Below are 20,046 nucleotides of genomic sequence, written 5' to 3' on the forward strand. Positions count from 1 at the left end.
CATCCTATGCTCTGAGACATTACAGGAATTCCAGGCCATCTCAGACTTCCCATCATATACTCGTTGCCCCAGGATTTGCACTGCTGAACCACTTATCCAGTCATCAACTGATCCATTCAGATGCAAAGAGGAAGAAGAAGAATTTGGGAAAATCCACATGAATAATTTACAAAAATATCTATTAGGATTTGATTGTAATTGGTGATACAAGCATGTAGAAAAGAAAAAGCTAGTGAGGTCAGCCTGGTTAATGAAATGAGGGAAGAGCACTACAACTAACTTTTATTCCACAGGCTTTTTTTCTAGGTCACCTTCTGGGAGTTGATTCCTATGGGGAAAGTGAGTGAGCGAGTGTTAGTCACTCAGTCATGTTTGACCCTTTGCAACACCATAGACAGTAGGTAGCCTGCCAGGATCCTCTGTCCATGGAATTCTCCAGGCAAGAATACTGGAGTGGGTTGTGATTCCCTTCTCCAGGGGAACTTCCCGACCCACAGATTGAATCCTGGTCTCCTGTGTTGCAGGTGGATTCTTTACCATCTATCTGAGCCACAGGAATTTACAAATGAAAAATGTCATATGGTCCAAATTTTGAAGAATTTGCAGTATATTTTCACTTGCTTCTGGAGATCTTTTTTCACTGAATTAAAATATTTTTTGAAAAATGTATATTATAGATAATTTGTTAACCCTCAAAAATCCAGAAGATAGTTACTTATAATACTTTTATGAGTAATAAAGAAACAATGAGAAGGGAATGGGATTAACTAACAAACTTCAATCACAAAGACTTTCTTACCATGATACCTGTATGAAGCATTATGTAATGCACAGTTTGAGTGACATCAGCTGCATGAATCAAATTGTGGTATGGATTTTTGTACTTGCTGTAACCAACTTCTAGAGCTTCTGCAAAGGCAATTAGGCAAGAAACAGGAATCTGCAGAAAGTAATAATTATGATTATATTTTGACCAAAAGAGTGGCACTAAATTAACATGAGCATAAAGATGCTTGGGATGGGACACATCAGTGAGTCAGATGTGGGCAGTAGTTTCTTAAAGTTAAATGTGGATTGCTCCAAGAAAACAGTTCATTAATCTGTCAGTTTTCAATGCTGATGAGAATTATAACCCCCAAATGTTTAATTAAGATAGACGAAATAACAGTCTTAACCATACAGCAATCTTTAAATTTTTATATCATCTAGAGTCAAATAAGAAGGTTAGTTTTTAAAGGCATAAACTCTTCCAATTACAACTGGTAAAATCTAGTTTTTCTACCAGTAATTCAAGGAGGTTAAAATAAATGACCTCCCAGTAACTTCTAACTCTAAAAAATATCATGACTCCATAGATACACACTGAGAAATCTGAATCAAATTTGTGGCTGAGATAGGTCTAAGTGAAGTTAATTAGAAGCCCTTTCATTTTAAGAAAAGCTGCCAGAAACGGTTCATTTTGCATTTTAGGAAACTCATATTTCTTTAAGACACAGATTCCAATGTGTACACGAGTGTTCCATGAGTAATTCAAGGTGACATTCATATCTTGTTGCAATGATGCTATCATGGCTTTATGATACCACAGTGGAAATAAGAAATGTCAGTGATTTGTGGAGAATAGCCATATCATGTGGTGAACTCATCCCCACAGTTCTGTGATCTGCCAACCCAAAAACATTTTTAGATGAATTGATTAATGAGTCAATGTTTTGCATTTACACTCTCATATAGATAACTCATTCTAAGAGCATTTTACTTTTGTTTCACGTTTCTGACCTTGAAACGGTTGATAAGATCATATCTGGTGAATAGTTCATAAATCATAAACTTCAGACTATGTTCTCCACTTGCTTCATTCAAGGCAAATACATCAAAAGACCATTTATCAACATCCTGTAGGAAAAAAAGTAAACATTTTATATGACAACATCATGTGGTTTTGTTTCTTTCTATGAAAAATTCTTAGAAAGATCAGGAATTATACATCCAGCAGGTCAGATTTCAATTCAGCACATCAGACTTTACTTTCACCAGCATCTGATATGACAGGGACACAGTGTCTATGGATCCACAACAGTGAAGTCTGTATACTTAAGTTCTCCCCCTTAATCCCAAGGTTATCCAATTTGATATAATAAACTATAACTCCCTTATTCTTAGTCTCTCTCCAGATGAAAGCCATAAATTATTTTCCCAAAGTGGGCCTAATTTTAAGGTAGAATTCCAGGTTATGTGGGTGATGTAATTGAGGGATAGAGGGAAGATGACCCCGATTTACCTTCCCCACCCACACACCTACTATACTGCTTGAACGTCTGCCTTTTCAATTTAGTTCATTCTGTCGCTCAGTCGTGTCCGACTCTTTGCGACCCCATGAATTGCAGCAGCCAGACCTCCCTGTCCATCACCAACTCCCAGAGTTTACTCAAACTCATGTACATCGAGTCGGTGATGCCATCCAGCCATCTCATCCTCTCTTGTCCCCTTCTCCTCCTGCCCCCAATCCCTCCCAGCATCAGGGTCTTTTCCAATGAGTCAGCTCTTCGCATCAGGTGGTCAAAGTATTGGAGTTTCAGCTTCAGCATCAGTCCTTCCAATGAACACCCAGGGCTGATCTCCTTTAGGATGGACTGGTGGGTCCACCTTTTAAGAGCTACTAATTTGCTTTAGACCTTTGATATTTTGAGTCTTCTTTTTTTTTCAAGATGCAGATACTTCCTTGGTGGCTCAGGGGTAAAGAATTTGCCTGGCAATGCAGGAGACACAGGTTCAATCCCTGGTCTGAGAAGATCCCACACGCTGCAGACCAGCTAAGTCTGTACACCACAACTGCGGAGCGTGTGGTCTAGAGGCGGGAAGCGGCAACTCCGGGGCCCACGCGCCACAGCTACTGAAGCCCGCGTGCCCTAGGGTCTGTGCTCTGCATCCAGAGAAGCCACTGCAATGGGAAGCCTGCGCACCGCAACTGGAGAAGAGGCCCCGTCCTCCACAACTAGAGAAACACCTGCTCAGCAATGAGGAACCAGCACAGCCAAAAATAAGTAAATAATTGTTTTTTTTTTTAAATATGCAGGTGCTTTAGAGAGAGAGAAAGAGAGAGTACTGTTTCTAGGTAGAGTAATAGTACCTGATTCCTCACTCTAACCTTGGCTGATTCATCTTTACTTTTTCACCAGGGCCAGATGGTGAGATAAAGGAAGTGGGCCTCTTGACTGGGGAGGAGGATAGTGTTTTTGGCATTTCAGGCAATTCCCCAGGGAAGTGATCAGGCCTGTAGTGAAACAGATACCCTATGAAAGTACCCCCTAATTGTGGGAAAGAGGGCAATGAGCAGGTATACCAAACCAGTCCAGCCACCTAAGGATATTGATTCAGGTAATTCCAGGTCAAAAACTTGCAGAGAAGCCCACAGATGGACTTGCAGTAAGTGTTATCAGTACATTAAATATGTATTAAGATAAAGTTTGAGTTTGCAATCATAAATAAATCTCTGAAATTTAGAAATCTACAGAAACACAGCAGAATCAGTTCTAATAATTATCAGAAATTATTAGCAAAGAAGGTCTAGTGTTTGCACACACAGAATAGGTTTAGCATTGGACAGTAAGTGGATAACCTTAAAGCTGTATATTAATTTCAAATTTAAGCAGGCCCTGTATTAGAACTTTTCATTTAGCATATTTCACAGAGACAACAATACATAATGTAATAAACTGAAAATAAACTGAAAATATGATAAACAGTATTCAAGCCATCTTTTAAAACTCTTTTGACAAACAGTAACAATAACTCCAAATGCAGTTTTAATCATTTGGGAACACCAAGGAAATATTTTTTGGCTTGCTTGTGTACCTTTGTTAAATTCTTTGCATTTGGCCTTAATTTGATCCCCAAATACTTGCTTGATCTGTTTGTAAATTTAAAAATCTCTCAGAGTTCTGTTAGAAGTCATTTTGCCATTAATAAAGCTCAAAGGAGACAAACAAATCTCTTACTAAATTCCAAAGCTAACACAGAGGAATCAGTTCAGACTGTTGCAAGGTTGCTGTTTACAGTTCCTGCTAGGGGTTTCCAACTGAGGAAAAGGTTAACTCTCCATTTGGGGGCATTTTTTTTTTATCAGCAATGATAATTTATATCTGTAAACTTCTGAAGATGCTTGGCTTTTACATTGTCAGGCTGAGAACAAACAAGGCTGGAGGTATCTCAGAAAATCAGAATTATTAAAACATGCTTAGTGATAATTCTCCTCAACCTGTTAGTTCGTGTTTCCTCTATACTACGTTTTTGAAATCTGCTTGCAGTCTCTCATACCAAAATATTCTGGAAGTTGGTTTCTATAAAAATAAAATTGATTTTCTTGTCTACAGTTGAGGAAATAATGAGGAAATAAAAATCTTTTAAGAGCTAAGGAATAATTCATATCCAATAATATGACATTTCAGTTATATACTAGGCTCTATTATAGTTTTAGAAACAGGAATATAAAAAAGCTTCTGAGAAAAACATTGCTTTTTTAAATGAATAAGATTAAAATCTAATATGCAGCAGAGAAAAAAACAAATGCAGAGAAAAAACAAAGGGGATGTTTAAAAGGGAATTAAGGAACAAAAGAAATCAATATAAATGTAAACTAGGAACGGGGTTTAATATATCAAAAATAAAGTAACTTGTTGCTAGTATTCTTTAAATTTTTGGTTAATACAGGAAACCACTATAAAGCTATTAGAGGAGACAAAGTTGAATTTCCTACCCAAATTAAGCAACAGAATGAAATAGGGAACGTAGAATGACAAGCCTACAAAATGCCTCTTTAGTAATATAGTCTAGGAACAGTGTTCACATACACACACACACAAACAAAGTAGGAACAAGTGAGTCAAAAACTTTTACCACATCAGATTTTCAACTCTAGTTATTTCTAACGCATGTAATACTGCAACTGGGCCTCAGACTAGGGCAACCACAGGGAAAGTCAGAGACAAAAGAGATAAATTTCTTTTTTGTTTACTTTCTTAATTTTATCTTCCTTTTTATATTTTCTCAGACCTAAAATTCTAAACAATTTTCTTCGATCTAAGTTTTGTCCTTTAATTACATTTGACTGAAATGTCTTTTCACTGATAATGCATTCGTTTCATAATATATAGTAACAAAATATGTGTATTCTGACAAATGCTGATGCCCTCTCAAAGTTGAATACAAGCCCCACCTAAATAAAGCAAAAAGCATAAAGCATAAAAAAGACAACATCACACACATATGTGTATTTATACATGGGTATTACCAGTTGTTACTGATAAACATCTATATGTATTGAGTTTGTTAGTATAAACATTAACAAACTGATCCTCATTTAAATCAAGTTATGACTTGAAACACATGACATTTGTAAATGGTTAAAATAATTTTTTATATTCTGATATGTAAACTACATCAAAGACCTATTCTTATTTTCCTCCCATCATTTCAAAGAGACTAGAAAAAGTGACTATTTTATAAACTAAGATAACTAAAACTTTTTACCTTTAATGTTACTATGACAGCTTCTGGATATGCCAAGCCGACCATGTGATAGGACTTTCTGTACATTCTGAAAAAGAAAAATAAGTGTGTGTATAAAAAGCATTTACTCAAAGTTTTAACTGTTTATTAAAAACAAAGAAATAATTACCTTTGACTTGTTGACCTGGTATCATTAGATACAGATTCTCTTTCTGGCAACAGTGATAATTACTGCCATCATTTATTACATGTTTACAATGAAAATAGTATTTTGTTTACTCACAATCACATATAAAGTCAATATGGTTTTAACGTCTATGTAAAGAGATCTTTTCCTAAACTTCAGCTTATTAAAAAAAAAAAGACTGTCATTTGCATGTGCAGCAACAATACTTTTTAGCAGACCATCACATTCAAGACAGCAGAGCAGCCTTGTTTTCTGTCCTGTGTTACGAAATTTTCAGTCTGGAAGCTGAATGTCACTGAAATAGTCCTTTATAGGTTTTCTTTCTTTTTTCACAAAATGAAAATTATAGAAGAGAATATGTAACATCACCAGAATTTACACACCTTACTTTTTTTGTTTTAGTTAAGAATATTGGGAGGAAACCATATTGAAAAAAATTGCTTAAGTTTGTTCAAACTGTCTTTTAATATTATTTAATAAAGATTATCAAGAAAGGATATTTTTATTTTTATAATAGCAACAATAAAAATATTTTTATTAATCAGTAATTTGTTGGTTCCATTTTCCAAGGGAAAATCAAGATGACTTAAATAAATATAAGAAAGTCTTCCACTGATTTGTGCAAAAATAGAATCAACGTGATACCCTAATGTGTAGAAATAGCAATAGGTTTCTAACCAGGATTGAAAGAAACATGGTTCCTCCACAAAGTCCTGTGAAAACCATGGAATAATCATGTCCCTTAATTTTTACATCGTTAGCTCACAAGCAAGTTTCATTCCTAGATTACACTGTAGTAAACTTCTCCTCACAAGATGCCTGAACAAAGCCATAATTTAATGACTATATCATTATATTGGGGGTCAATATAAGAAATATAAGAAAATATTCTGCATCTTTTATAGAATCACTAAGGGAAATACTAACCCTTTTGACTCAATATATCTTATATTAAAAATCCATAAGACATTAGTCAGTTCCTATGTAAATGCTATCTTTTTTTAAGATAATAAAAGCCAAATAATTTCTCATATTTTCCTTTTTAATCTTCACTTCTCAGATGCTCAGAATTAAAGTATTGTATTTACTTACATAGAGATTAGGCTTTCTTGATAAACTATCTTCCCATTTTATTACAGAGACCTTGTTACTTTATTTCCATGTTCCCATTTTAAAATTCACATTCAAAAAACTAAGACCATGGCATCTGGTTTCACCACGTCATGGCAAATAGGTGGGGAAACAATGGAAACGGTGACAGACTTTATTTTCTTGGGCTCCAAAATCACTGCAAATGGCAACTGCAGCCATGAAATTAAAAAACACTTGCTCCTTGAAAGAAAAGCTATAACAAACCTAGAAAGCATATTAAAAAGGAGAGACATTACTTTGCCAACAAAGGTCCCTACAGACAAAGATATGGTTTATCCAGTAGTTATGTACAGATCTGAGAGTTGGATCATAAAGAAGGCACCAAAGAACTGACTCTTTTGAACTGTGGTGTTGGAGAAGACTCGAGAGTCCCTTGGACTGCAAGGAGATCAAACCAGTCAATCCTAAAGGAAATCAGTCCTGAATATTCATTGGAAGGACTGAGGCTGAAACTGAAGTTCCAATACTTTGGCCACAAGATGCAAAGAGCCAACTCCTTGGAAAAGACCCTGAGGCTGGGAAAGATTGAAGGCAGGAGGAGAAGGGGATGACAGAGGACGAGATGGTTGGTTGGCATCACTGACTCAATGGACATGAGTTTGAGCAAGCTCTGGGAGAGGGTGAAGAATAGGGAAGCCTGCTGTGCTATAGTCCATGAGGGCACAAAGAATCGGACACTGCTGAGCTACTGAACACAATTTAATTTTTGTCTTGAAAGTGAAAGTGAAGTCACTCAGTCATGTCTGACTCTTTGCGACCCCATGGACTGTAGCCTACCAGGCTCCTCTGTCCATGGGATTTTCCAGGCAAGAATACTGGAGTGGGTTGCCATTTCCTTCTCCAGAGGATCTTCCCTACCCAGGGATTGAACCCAAGTCTCCCGCATTGTAGGCAGACGCTTTACTGTCTGAGCCACCAGGAAGTATTAAATGACCTTAAATAATTTTTAGATGTGGCAAACAGTTATAATAAAAAATTATCCTTATCCTCTATCTCAGTTGGAAGATTTCAGAGCAGCCTATCAGAAAAATACTAACATTACTTGCTCCACTAAGATAGGTATATATATTTTAATCTTGCAGAACAAGGAAACAATTTAATCACAATATAAAAGGTCCAGGCATTTTTTTTTAATAAAAAATAAAAAAATGAAAATAAAAGGTCCAGGCAAGGAGGAACTTAAGAGTTTTTTGATGAAAATGAAAGAGAGTGGAAAAGCTGGCTTAAAACTCAGTATTCGAAAAACTAAGATCATGGCATCCAGCCCCACCTCTTCATGGCAAATAGATGGGGAAACAATGGAAATAGTGAGACTATTTTCTTGGGCTCCAAAATCAGTGCAGATGGTAACTGCAACCATGAAATTAAAAGACACTTGCTCCTTGGAAGAAAGCTCTGACCAACCTAGACAGCATATTAAAAAGCAAAGACGTTACTTTGCCAACAAATATCCGTCTAGTCAAAGCTATGCTTTTTCCATTAGCCATGTATGTATGTGACAGTTGGACCATAAAGAAAGCTGAGTGCCAAAGAATTGATGCTTTTTTTTTACTGTGGTCCTGAAGAAGACTCTGAAGAGTCCTTTGGACTACAAAGAGATCAAACCAGTCCCTCCTAAAAGAAATCAGTTCTAAATATTCATTGGAAAGACTGATGCTGAAGCTGAAACTCCAATATTCAGTCACCTGATGCAAAGAACTGACCCATTGGAAAAGAACCCTGATACTGGGAAAGATTGAAGGCAGGAGGAGAAAGGGACAACATAGGATGAGATCGTTGGATGGCATCACCGACTCGATGGACATGAGTTTGAGCAAGCTCCAGCTGTTGGTGATGGACAGGGAAGCCTGGTGTGCTGCAATCTATGGGGTGGCAAAGAGTCAGACACAACGGAGCTACTGAACTGAACTGAAATGATATTTAGTTTTTTGTTTTTTTTTTTTTTAAGAAACAAATAGTTTTTTCTATTTTTTTAATCATTACTAAAAAATGGAGGTACGGGGTAATGAAGTTGGATGGGCAAGGAGATAAGTGGTCAGGAATAAGAAACTTTAAAAATTAAGTAACTTTACATCTGTGTAACTTCATGGCACAAAAGGCAGTATTATGTAGCAAGGAGAACACACAATTTGGATCTTGGATCACAGGGTAACCAATCCCTAGCTGTGTGACCTCTAGAAAGCTAATGTCAGTTATCTGTAAAATAAGGATAATCATACACTTTTTATGAAGATAAATGATATAAACGCCTAGTGTAACATTATTATAAGTACTCAATATAAGAAAGCTGTTATTATTTTTTAAATGCTTGTTTGTTTATTTTTGGCTGTTCTGGGTCTTCGTTGCTGTGTTCAGGCTTTCTCTAGTTGCAGTGACCAGGAACTACTCTTTAGCAGCTCCCGGTCCCTGCAACTGGAGAAGTTAGTGTGCCGGCTTCTTATTGTGGTGGCTTCTCTTGTTGGGGGGAATTGACTCTAGGGTGCCTGGGCTCAGTAATTCTGGCCCATGGCCTTAGTTGCCTGAAGGCATGTGGGATCTTTCCAGAGCAGGGATCAACCCAGTGTCTTTTGCACTGGCAGAAGGATTCTCAAACACTGGAGTACCAGGGAAGTCCCAGAAAGTCATTATTCTTAATATTAACATTACTGTTCTCATTACTCTGCAGCCAATACCATTGGCTCCAATTCTGACATTCTTCAAGGCTCTTTGGGTTCGGTGAGAACTCTCATGTTTCCTTGACTTGGAGCAGGTTTGAGAAATGAATATCCCTGTATATTCTCATTATATATAAAGAAAGAGAAGGAAGAAGATTACTCTTCTAAGGAGAAGGAGAAACCACTTCATTATCATTTTCTAACTCTATAGTTGGGAATAGGATATTAGGGTGAAAACTTTAAAAATTAGTGTGGAAAAGTAGGATAACTCATTCTGGAGAATGAATGTGGGAGAAACCTTAATGCAGTGGTCTCACATATGAGTAAATAGTCATTATATTACAAGTTGCTGAAAAAGAACAATGGATTTCCTGTTCTCCTGTAAGTGGTAAAAGTTCTACTGGAAATAGGGAAGATTATTTTTGGAAGGTTTTTTATTACAGTTGCAGAATATAATTCAAAAACTTAAAAAAAATAAAACTATCATATGCCGGACATTGTGGTGGACAAGAGACTACTCAGTGGAGAATAAGAAACCTATGTGTTGTTTTCACAGGGTTTATTTAGTGGTGAAGAGGGACAATAAATAAGAAATAATACATGAGTAAAAAGAGCACTAAATGCTATGAGGTAAACCACTGGTTGGGATAGAGAAAGTGATGAACAGTATACAGAGTAACCAGGAAAGGCCTCTGGAAAGATAGAAATGGCTAGTCAGAGTGAAGTTTGGGGAAAATCATTTCTGATAGAGGAAAGAGCAGAATTACTGGTCCCAAGGGAAGAAAGCTCAGTTCAGTCGCTCAGTCGTGTCTGACTTTTTGTGACCCCATGGACCACAGCACGCCAGGCTTCCCTGTCCATCACCAACTCCTGAAGCTTGCTCAAACTCATATCAAGTCAGTGATGCCATCAAACCATCTCATCTTCTGTTGTCCCCTTCTCCTCCTGCCTTCAATCTTTCCCAGCATCAGAGTCTTTTCCAGTGAGTCACTTCTTTGCATCAGGTGGCCAAAGTATTGGATATTCATGGAGTTGAAATCACACTAGTATAGATATTCAGTAAAGGGTGATAGTAGCATTAGATGAGTCTAGAAGATAAGGGGGCCTAGTCATGCAAGCTGTGATACAGAAGTTGCCTTTAATACCAGGTGAAATGGTACATCCAGTGAAATGGTAAAGGCAATCAGATAATTTTAAGGTTAAGAATGACAGAACTGAATTTACATTTTAAAAATCACTGTAGAAAGTGACTTGCTTAGAGAAAGCAAGTGAGGAAGAGGGGAGCCTAGTTGACAGTTATTGTCACATTTCTGATGGCAGGTGGCAAAGGCTTAGATTGGGGTTTCTGGAGAGGAGATGAGAAAGTGAGTAGGTTTGGGATACACTGGTGTAAGCAAATTGCTTGGACTTGCTGACGGGCTGATTCTTGGAAGGGGCTACTTGAGAAAAGACTCAAGAAGCCTTTCTAATTTTCATGATTGAAGATGATTATTTTTCAAAATTCTAGATAAACATATCCTTTTGTTTACATATTTACTAATGGAAATTCAAAAGTAATAGAAAATATTTCATTTCTATGTGTTTTAGTACTTTGATTTCTTTAAGACTACTTACTAATTTAGTTACCTTAAGTACGTTTTGATGTTTCTGTGCAGCAAATGAAAAAAAAAATGAAAGTTTAACATATCAATATATTTCACAGAATTTGTTTTGATTTTCTATTTAATGAGAATGGAAATTTAGTTGGTTTACTTTTACAATTTTAATTTATTTTTCAGTTTGCCAAATTCTATATTTTCTTAAACAAAAAGGCAAAATATACATTTCTTCATTAAAGCAAACATACACTCTTTTATCTCTGATTCTTTCACTGATTTTCTGAACTACTATTTAGATGTTTTCAAACTGATACTAAGAAAAATCAACTGTCACACACTTACCTAACTTGTTTTAAAAAATAGGAATATTATTATAAAAATTATTTATCTCCAGCCCTACTTGTCTGTTTCAGATTTCAGGTCCCATTTGGCAGAGTTCGGAGCAGTTTGTGTTGGAGGTATCATCTCACCTAACTAATCAAGCTCATTATGCTTATTATGAAGGTTCTTTTATCAAAGGCAATTGAATATGGCTAAAACATACACAAAGTAATTTGAATAATAATAATTTGGGTAATAAAGGCATAAACCAAGATCATAGATGCTTTGTTTCTTATGGTTATAATATATCTTTAAATCACATCAAATACTTCTTGCAATGCTTGTCATTTAGATTTTTAGAAACCCAAGAGGGCTTCTCATTGTTCCTTTAGGAAGAAGATGAAAGTTTAGGAAGTTTATTAGAGGTAATAACTAGAGATGTCTGAAGATAAAAAATAATGTGGTCTCCTTTAATTTTAAACACATTGATAAAAAATTTCTCTTCCTTAATTTTGCTTTGATAACCTTTGTTATTTATAACTTAATGTAGCATAATTGTTTCTAAGTCTAAGTAAGTATAAGTAACTTTTAAGAACTATTTCTCAACATTGTCAGATGTAAGATGTTTATTTCGAGTCTTTTTATAGTTTTAGTTCTGAAGCATCTTATTTCCAGACAGAAAAAATAAGCTATGTTATTAAGGGCTAAATAATATAAAATCCTGTCATATTAACATGTATTTCACATTAGAAACTCTAGTGATTTGACTTGCTGCTTCTAAGGGCCAGCAAGTAACAGAATTCCTTCAGTGACAGAAAAGTTAAAAAGCTCTTCAAGGAGATTGGACATGAGAGAGCTTTACTCCAAGGTCGTAAGAGGATGGCCTTTTCACTTAAGTGTGGAGAAAAGGCCTGCGTGATTTTGTTATGTAGTATAGAACTTATTTTATCAGGCACTACATTTTACTTGGGTAATGTTAGGTTTATAGCATATGAATGTATTATAATTGTTTTTAAACAGTTACTCATAAAGATTCATTTGAGAATGGCCATTCAAAAGTCTATACTTTATTTAACTCTTTATATTAAGTTAAAATAAATAAAAAAAAATCCAGGACAAGATATTTTTTGTTATAGGGTAAATTTCCTCATAAAGTCCTAAATCCACTTATTCCAGGTATACTTATGATTACAGTTTTCCTCAATAACTACAGGACTCTCATAATATTGATATATTAAGTATATTTTCTGCCTTTTAAATTTTGTCTTAATATACCAGCAAGTTCACTTACCTTTCCACAAAAATTCCAGCTTGAACAACATGCACAATGCTCCGAAATCTTGGTTTTTCCTCAGATCTCTTTTTCATCATCCCCATTTTCCGTGTAAAGGTAGAAGCCAACCAGTCCCGGACTTCTGATGGGACAGAATCCGACTGAATGTCACTGAGCTCATCATCAGTATCCAGCAGTCTCCTACAAAAAAATTTATAGTGATTAAACCCATTTATGATAAAAACTCTCCAGAAAGCAGGCATAGAAGGAACATACCTAAACACAATAAAAGCCATAAATGACAAATCCACAACAAACATTATCCTTAATAGTGAAAAATTGAAAGCATTTTCTCTAAAATCAGGAACAAGACAAGGGTGCCCACCCTCACCACTACTATTCAACATAGTTTTGGAAGTCCTAGCCACAGCAATCAGAAGAAAAAGAAATAAGAGGAATCCAGATTGGAAAAGAAGAAGTAAAATTCTCACTGTTTGCAAATGACATGATCCTCTACATAGAAAACCCTAAAGATACCACCAGAAAATTACTAGAGCTAATCAATGAATATAGTAAAGTTGAAGGATATAAAATTAATACACAGAAATCCCTTGCATTCCTATACACTAATGATGAAAAACAGAAAGAGAAATTGAGGAAACAATCCCATTCACCATTACAATGAAAATAATAAAATACTTAGGAATAAATTTACCTTAAAAAAATGACCTATATATGGAAAACTTTAAAACACTGATGAAATAAATCAAAGATGACACAAACAGATGAAGAAATATACCATGTTCATGGATTGGAAGACTCAATATTATAAAAATGAGTATACTACCCAAAGCAATCTATAGATTCAATGCAATCCCCATCAAGCTACCAATGGTATTTTTCACAGAACTAGAACAAATAATTTCACAATTTGTGTGGAAACACAAGAAACCTCAAATAGCCAAAGCAATCTTGAGAAAGAAGAATGGAACTGGAGTAATCAACCTTCCTGACTTCAGACTATACTATAAAGCTACAGTCATCAAGACAGTATGGTACTGGCACAAAGACAGACATAGATCAATGAAACAAAATAGAAAGTCCAGAGATAAATCCATGCACCTATGTACACCTTATCTTTGACAAAAGAGGCAAAAATATACAATGAAGAAAAGACAATCTCTGTAACAACTGGATTTGGGAAAATTGGACAACCACATGTAAAAGAAGAAACTAGAACATTTTCTAACACCATACACAAAAATAAACTCAAAATGGGTTAAAGATCTAAATGTAACACCAGGAACTATAACACTCTTAGAGGAAAACATAGGCAGAACACTCTCTGACATAAATCACAGAAACATCCTCTATGACCCACCTCCCAAAGTAATGGAAATAAAAACAATAAACAAATGGGACCTAATTAAACTTAAAAGCTTTTGCACAATGAAGGAAAATATAAGCAAAGTGAAAAGGCAGCCTTCAGAGTGGAAGAAAATAATAGCAAATGAAACAACTGACAAAGAATTAAATTCCAAAATATACAAGCAGCTCATGCACCTCAATACCAGAAAAAAGAACAACCGAATCTAAAAGTGGGCCAAAGAACAAAACAGACATTTCTCCAAGAAGACATACAGATGCCTAATAAACACATGAAAAGATGCTCAACATTACTCATTATTAGAGAAACACAAATCAAAGCCACAATGAGATATCATCTCACTCGGGTCAGAATGACTGCCCTGAAAAAGTCTTCAAACAGTAAGTATTGGAGAGGGTGTGGAGAAAAGGGAACCCTCTGACACTGTTGGTGGGAATGCAAACAATACAGCCACTATGGAGAACAGTGTGGAGATTCCTTAAAAAACTGGAAATAGAGCAGCCATATGACCCAGCAATTTCACTGCTGGGCATACACACTAAGGAAACTAGAATTGAAAGAGACACATGTACCCCAATGTTCATTGCAGCAATGTTTACAATAGCTAGGACTTGGAAGCAACCTAGATGTCCATCAGCGGATGAATGGATAAGGAAGTAGTGGTACATTTACATACTGGAATATTACTCAGCTATAAAAAGGAATGCATTTGAGTCAGTTCTAATGAGGTGGATGAAACTGGAGACTATTATACAAAGTGAAGTAAGTTGGAAAGAGAAACACAAATACAGTATATTAACACATATATATGGAATTTAGAAAGGCAGTAACAATGACCCTATATGCAAGGCAACAAAAGATAGACAGATGTAAAGAACAGAATTTTGGACTCTGTGGGAGAAGGTGAGGGTAGGATGACTTGACAGAATAGCATTGAAACATGTATATTACCATATATAAAATAGATATCCAATGCAAGTTTGATGCATGAAACAGGGCACTCAAAGCCGATGCTCTGGGAAAACCCAGAGGGATGGGTTGGGGAGGGAGGTGGGAGGGGGGTTTAGAGTGAGGAGACACATGTGTACCTGTGGCTGATTCATGTCACTGTATGTCAAAAACAATCACGATATTGTAAAGTAATTATCCTCCAATTAAAATTAATTAACTTAAAAATTTTATAGTGGTTAAACTTTAGGAAAAAGTGAAGAAAAACTAACAACAAAGCAAGCAGAGAAATAGGATTTGAAGTATAGCAAGTCACTCTCTGATCATCTTTTAATATGAGCTATATCAAAAATTCACTAGGTTAATATTTGGAAAGCTCTGAGTTTCTCAAATTGGTCATCTTTTGAGGGCAAAGACTAATGGACTTGAACAGTTGATAAGTTCCCAAACATTTAAGTACAGTGACATCAGTCTGGAGATACTGATTATTAATATCATCAATATATTATTCCAATAATGAATAAAACTAAGATAAAATAGGGAAGGGGCTTCCCTGGTGACTCAGCAGCAAAGAATCCGCCTGCCAATGCAGAAGATGTGGGTTTGATCCTTGATCCTGGAAGATCCCCTGGAGAAGGAAATGGAACCCATTCCAGTACTTTTGCCTGGGAAATCTCATGGACAGAGGAGCCTGGTGGGCTACAATCCATGCGGTCACAGTCTGACAGTACTTAGTGACTAAACAACAAAATAAGATAGGGAAAAGAGTTCATATACAGATGTCTATTAAAGGATATATTGGATGGAAAGAAAAAGGGGAATTGAAGTTATAAAAATTGTCTTCTATTTAATAAGTTTGTGTATACTGAGCACAGAAAGTACATACTATTTGTATAGTCCTTGGAGTTTACAGAAGTCATTCACATGTGTTATTTTATTTGATGCATATCCTTAAATTTTACAAAAATACTCCATAGATATTCATTCTGTTATCAACAGCACAGATGAGAAGGTGAAAAAAAGAAAGATGAAAACAAATGGAAAAGCTCATTTTGGGTGACCCAGCCAGTGTCAAGTGGAAAAGTTAGAGCAAATGCTATCTGTCCTGAGGGTGCAGATCTGATGGGCTTAGAACTGCTGGCTGAGAAAATCAGCTGTGCGAGGAGGAAGTAACCAGGAGCTCAAAGTACTGCCCTGCCGCTCTCCAGTATAAGCCCCAGATAGACAACGTTGACGGCACTGGCCAGTAATAATAACTGCATTAAGGCTGGGCAGCTCCAGTGATCCAGAACTTCCTAAGGGTCTGAACTGGCAAAATAGTGTGAAAGGCTTCACACAAATACGCAGAGACTTTACAGAGCAATTGAACTTTGCCTCCAGGAAGAACACAGGCTAGCTCTGTCTATTGCTTGACTGTTGTTTCTTTGTGGGTGCACCAATTTAAGAACTCAGAGCTATTTTTGGCACATTTTAGCTTTGACCTTTGGGTTCCATTCACTTTGGTAGATTTCTTTTTTTACAGATTGAGGCCTAAGGATTACGAGCCGATGTAGGGAAGGTAGCCAGAGCTGACAGCGTGTGCTTAAGCCTCCAGAACAGGCCACATATCATCTCTAGAGAGCAGGGATCAAGGAAAGGGCACAAAGGCAGGAAGTTCATCGAAAGCACCCGAAACTACCAAAAAGAGGCTCAAAAGATAATATGACTTCCTCTATGTTCCACTGCATTTTATAAATGTTTGGATGACAGTCCTTTGCCAATATTTATTTTTCAAAGTACTAAACAAGTATGAATGCATTTATGAAATACCTTATGAAAAAATATACACAACTTAAGTGCAGGAAGTACAAAATTACATGTACACACATGAAGATAAAAAAGACATAGAAGTTAATATTAATACTTACTCTAAATCATATTTAATTCTCATTTGGCTCTTACATTTGGATGATTTTGATTTATACCTAACACATGGACATTGTAATTCAAAGCAAATTGTTTTTTTCCTCCTTTTGTTCATTTAAAATCAGATTCCTCAGTTAATCACAGCAAGACATTTCCACTACATAGTTTGAAAATTTCAGGGCTTATGCCATTTCTATTATTATTGATGCCATTTCTATTATTCCTTACGCAATGATCAAATAAAGCCAAAGAACAGGACAGGTGGAATGGGAATCATTGTGTGTAATCCTATGATGTCACTGCGCTCCAAGAATTCTACTGCTGCCTTGATTTTCAACTACACTGAGTAGAATGACAGACACACGGTAATGGTTGTCAATTGGTCCTTTGCGAATCTGATGTGGAGGACTTTAGGACTATATGTCCTAAAATCATAAATTATCCATGACAGTTCATTAAACATGATCAAATCAGCATATGAGAGTTCACATATAGATGTGGTACCCAGGAGTCTAGCAATTCTTAGTCATCATGCATGATGTCATTTATTGAGAAGGAAGAACATATAACTTCAGGGGGGAAAAGAGTGATATAGATTAATTAATGAATATAAAAATAGAGGAACAGAGTGCATAAGGAGAAAAGCATGAAATATTCTAATGTACAAAAAAGCAAATCTCAAAAAAGCAACAAACAACTCTGTGACAGTTAATTTTTTATGTTCACACACCTAGCTTATGATGCTGTGTTGTTTGGTCAAACACCAGTCTAGATCTTGTAGTGAAGGTATATTTTAGATGTGGTTTACATTGAAATCAGTAGACTTTGAGTAAAGCAGACTACCCTCCATAATGTGAGTGACCTGATCCAATCAAAGGCCTTAAACAATAAGAAGGAATCTTGCCTCCAAACTACTGTCAGACTCAACATTTACATCTGTCAGAATTTCCAGCCAGTGTCTGCCTCCTTTAAAGTATAAGTAAGACCATGTGTGTGCGTGTTTAGTCATGTTCTACTCTTTGTGACCCTATGGACCATAGCCATGCTCCTTTGTCCATGGAATTCTCCAGGCAAGAATACTGGAATGGGTTGCCATTTGCTCCTCCAGGGATCTTCCCAACCCAGGGATCAAACCCATATCTCCTGGGTCTCCAGAATTAAAAGGCAGATTCTTTACCACTGAACTACCTGGGAAACCCAAGTCAGACCATGCCAATGCTTAATTCATACAGCCCTATGAAGTGCACCACAAGCTACATCTCTACTTATATCTCTTAACAATTTCTACCTTATTCATTTTGCTTCGACGGTGCTGGCCTCCTTGCTATAATCCTATCTACCAAGCTTGCTTCTGCTCAGAATCTTTACACTTGCTGTTTCCCCTGCTTAGAATCTCTTTCTCAAGATGTGTGGATCATTTCCTCACTGCATTCATAAAGTGCTTCCTTGACCACCCCCCCCCAACTCAAATAGTAAACACCTTGATTCTCTTTATCCTGTTATAGACTTCTTAGCACTTACCACTGCTAATGTCATGCCATATGTTTATTAGTTTTTTTTTTATTCAAAATGTTTTATCCAGTAGACTATAAAGACAGGTCAGAGAGTTGGTTTGTATCTTATGCACTGCTGTACCGGCATCTACAGCAGTGAATGGCACAGATTCGGGGGATCAACATCCAGAAAGATCTACACTAAACTATTACAAGTGATTACCTTTGGGAAGTGGAGTAAGGATGGAGATAGTATAAGAAATTTTAGTCTTTTAAAGAGTCCCATATTCTTTGATTGATAAGCACAAAAGCATCCTGAGGGTAGTTCACTATTAGCCATCATCTCTTTATTACCTTTATGTTAATTTGCTCTTGAACGATCTCTTTAGAATTTTTGAAGCAAATTATGGGGAAATATTTATTTGACTTGGAAAAATATTAGACATTTTTCTGGATTAAGGACAAGTATAAGACTGGATACTATAAAAACCCCTAGGGAAAACTCGGGCAGAACACTTTTTGACATAAATCACAGCCATATCTTTTGGGATCCATCTCCCAGAGCAGTGGAAATAAGAATAAAAATGAACTAATGGGACCTACTTAAACTTAAAAGCTTTTGCATAGCAAAGGGAACCATAAATGAAATGAGGAGACAACCTACAGAATGGGAGAAGATATTTGTAAATGATGTAACTGACAAGGGATTAATCTCCAATATATGCAAACAGCACATACAGCTCAATAACCTAAAGACAACCCAATCAAAAAATTGGTAGAAGATCTAAAAAGGCATTTCTACAATGAAGACATACAGATGTCCAAAAAACACATGAAAAGATGCTCCACATTGCTAATTATTAGAAAAATGCAAATCAAAATTACAACGAGGTATTACTTCACTCTGGTCAGAATGGCCATAATTACAAAGACTAAAAATAACTGCTAAAAAAAATAAATAAATAAAAAATAAAAATAACTGCTAAAGAAAGTGTGGAGAAAAGGGAATCCGCCTACACTGTTGGTGGGAATGTAAATTGGTGTAGCCACTTAGGATAACAGTATGGAGGTTCCTTAAAAACTAAAAATAGAACTACAATGATCCTTCAATCCCACTCCTGGAAGCATATCTGGATAAATCCATAATTTGAAAAGATACTGATACATGCACCCCTATGCTCACTGTAGCACTACTGGCAATGGCCAAGACATGGAAGCAATCTAAATGTCCATCAGCAGAGGAAAGGATAAAGAAGATGTGGTACACTTACACAATGGAATACTACTCAACACAAGAAGAATTAAATAATGCCATTTGCAGCAACATGGATGGACCTAGAGATTATCATACTAAGTGAAGTAAGCCAGACAGAGAAAGACAAATATCATATGATATCACTTACATGTGGAATCTTTAAAAATGATACAAATGAATTTATATACAAAACAGAAATAGATCCATAGACATAGGGGGGGAAAAAAAAACTATCATTACCAAAGGGGAAAAAATAGGCGGGAGATAAATTAGGAGTTTGGAATGAACAGATACACGTTCAAGCTCACGCTCAGCTGCTCAGGTGTGTCAACATTTGCAACCCTCTGGAGCCTGTCAGGCTCCTC

The 20,046-nt window shown here is 36.2% G+C and overlaps 1 protein-coding gene across 6 annotated transcripts in view; it reads right to left on the minus strand.

The window, feature by feature from the left end:
* The window catches only part of PDE1A (phosphodiesterase 1A), a 376,209-nt gene that overhangs the window by 84,671 nt on the left and 271,492 nt on the right, over positions 1–20,046 (minus strand). For all 6 annotated transcript variants that reach the window (XM_043488084.1, XM_043488083.1, XM_043488081.1 and 3 more), the window contains 4 exons: positions 12,712–12,894; positions 5,530–5,596; positions 1,780–1,896; positions 800–940 (listed from right to left, as the gene is read on the minus strand). In XM_043488084.1, coding sequence (XP_043344019.1) covers positions 800–940; positions 1,780–1,896; positions 5,530–5,596; positions 12,712–12,894 — 508 coding nt within the window. The remainder of the gene's footprint in view (positions 1–799; positions 941–1,779; positions 1,897–5,529; positions 5,597–12,711; positions 12,895–20,046) is intronic.

This window comes from Cervus canadensis, chromosome 15 (assembly GCF_019320065.1).
Source record: "Cervus canadensis isolate Bull #8, Minnesota chromosome 15, ASM1932006v1, whole genome shotgun sequence".
In the NCBI taxonomy this organism is placed as follows: Eukaryota; Metazoa; Chordata; class Mammalia; order Artiodactyla; family Cervidae; genus Cervus; species Cervus canadensis.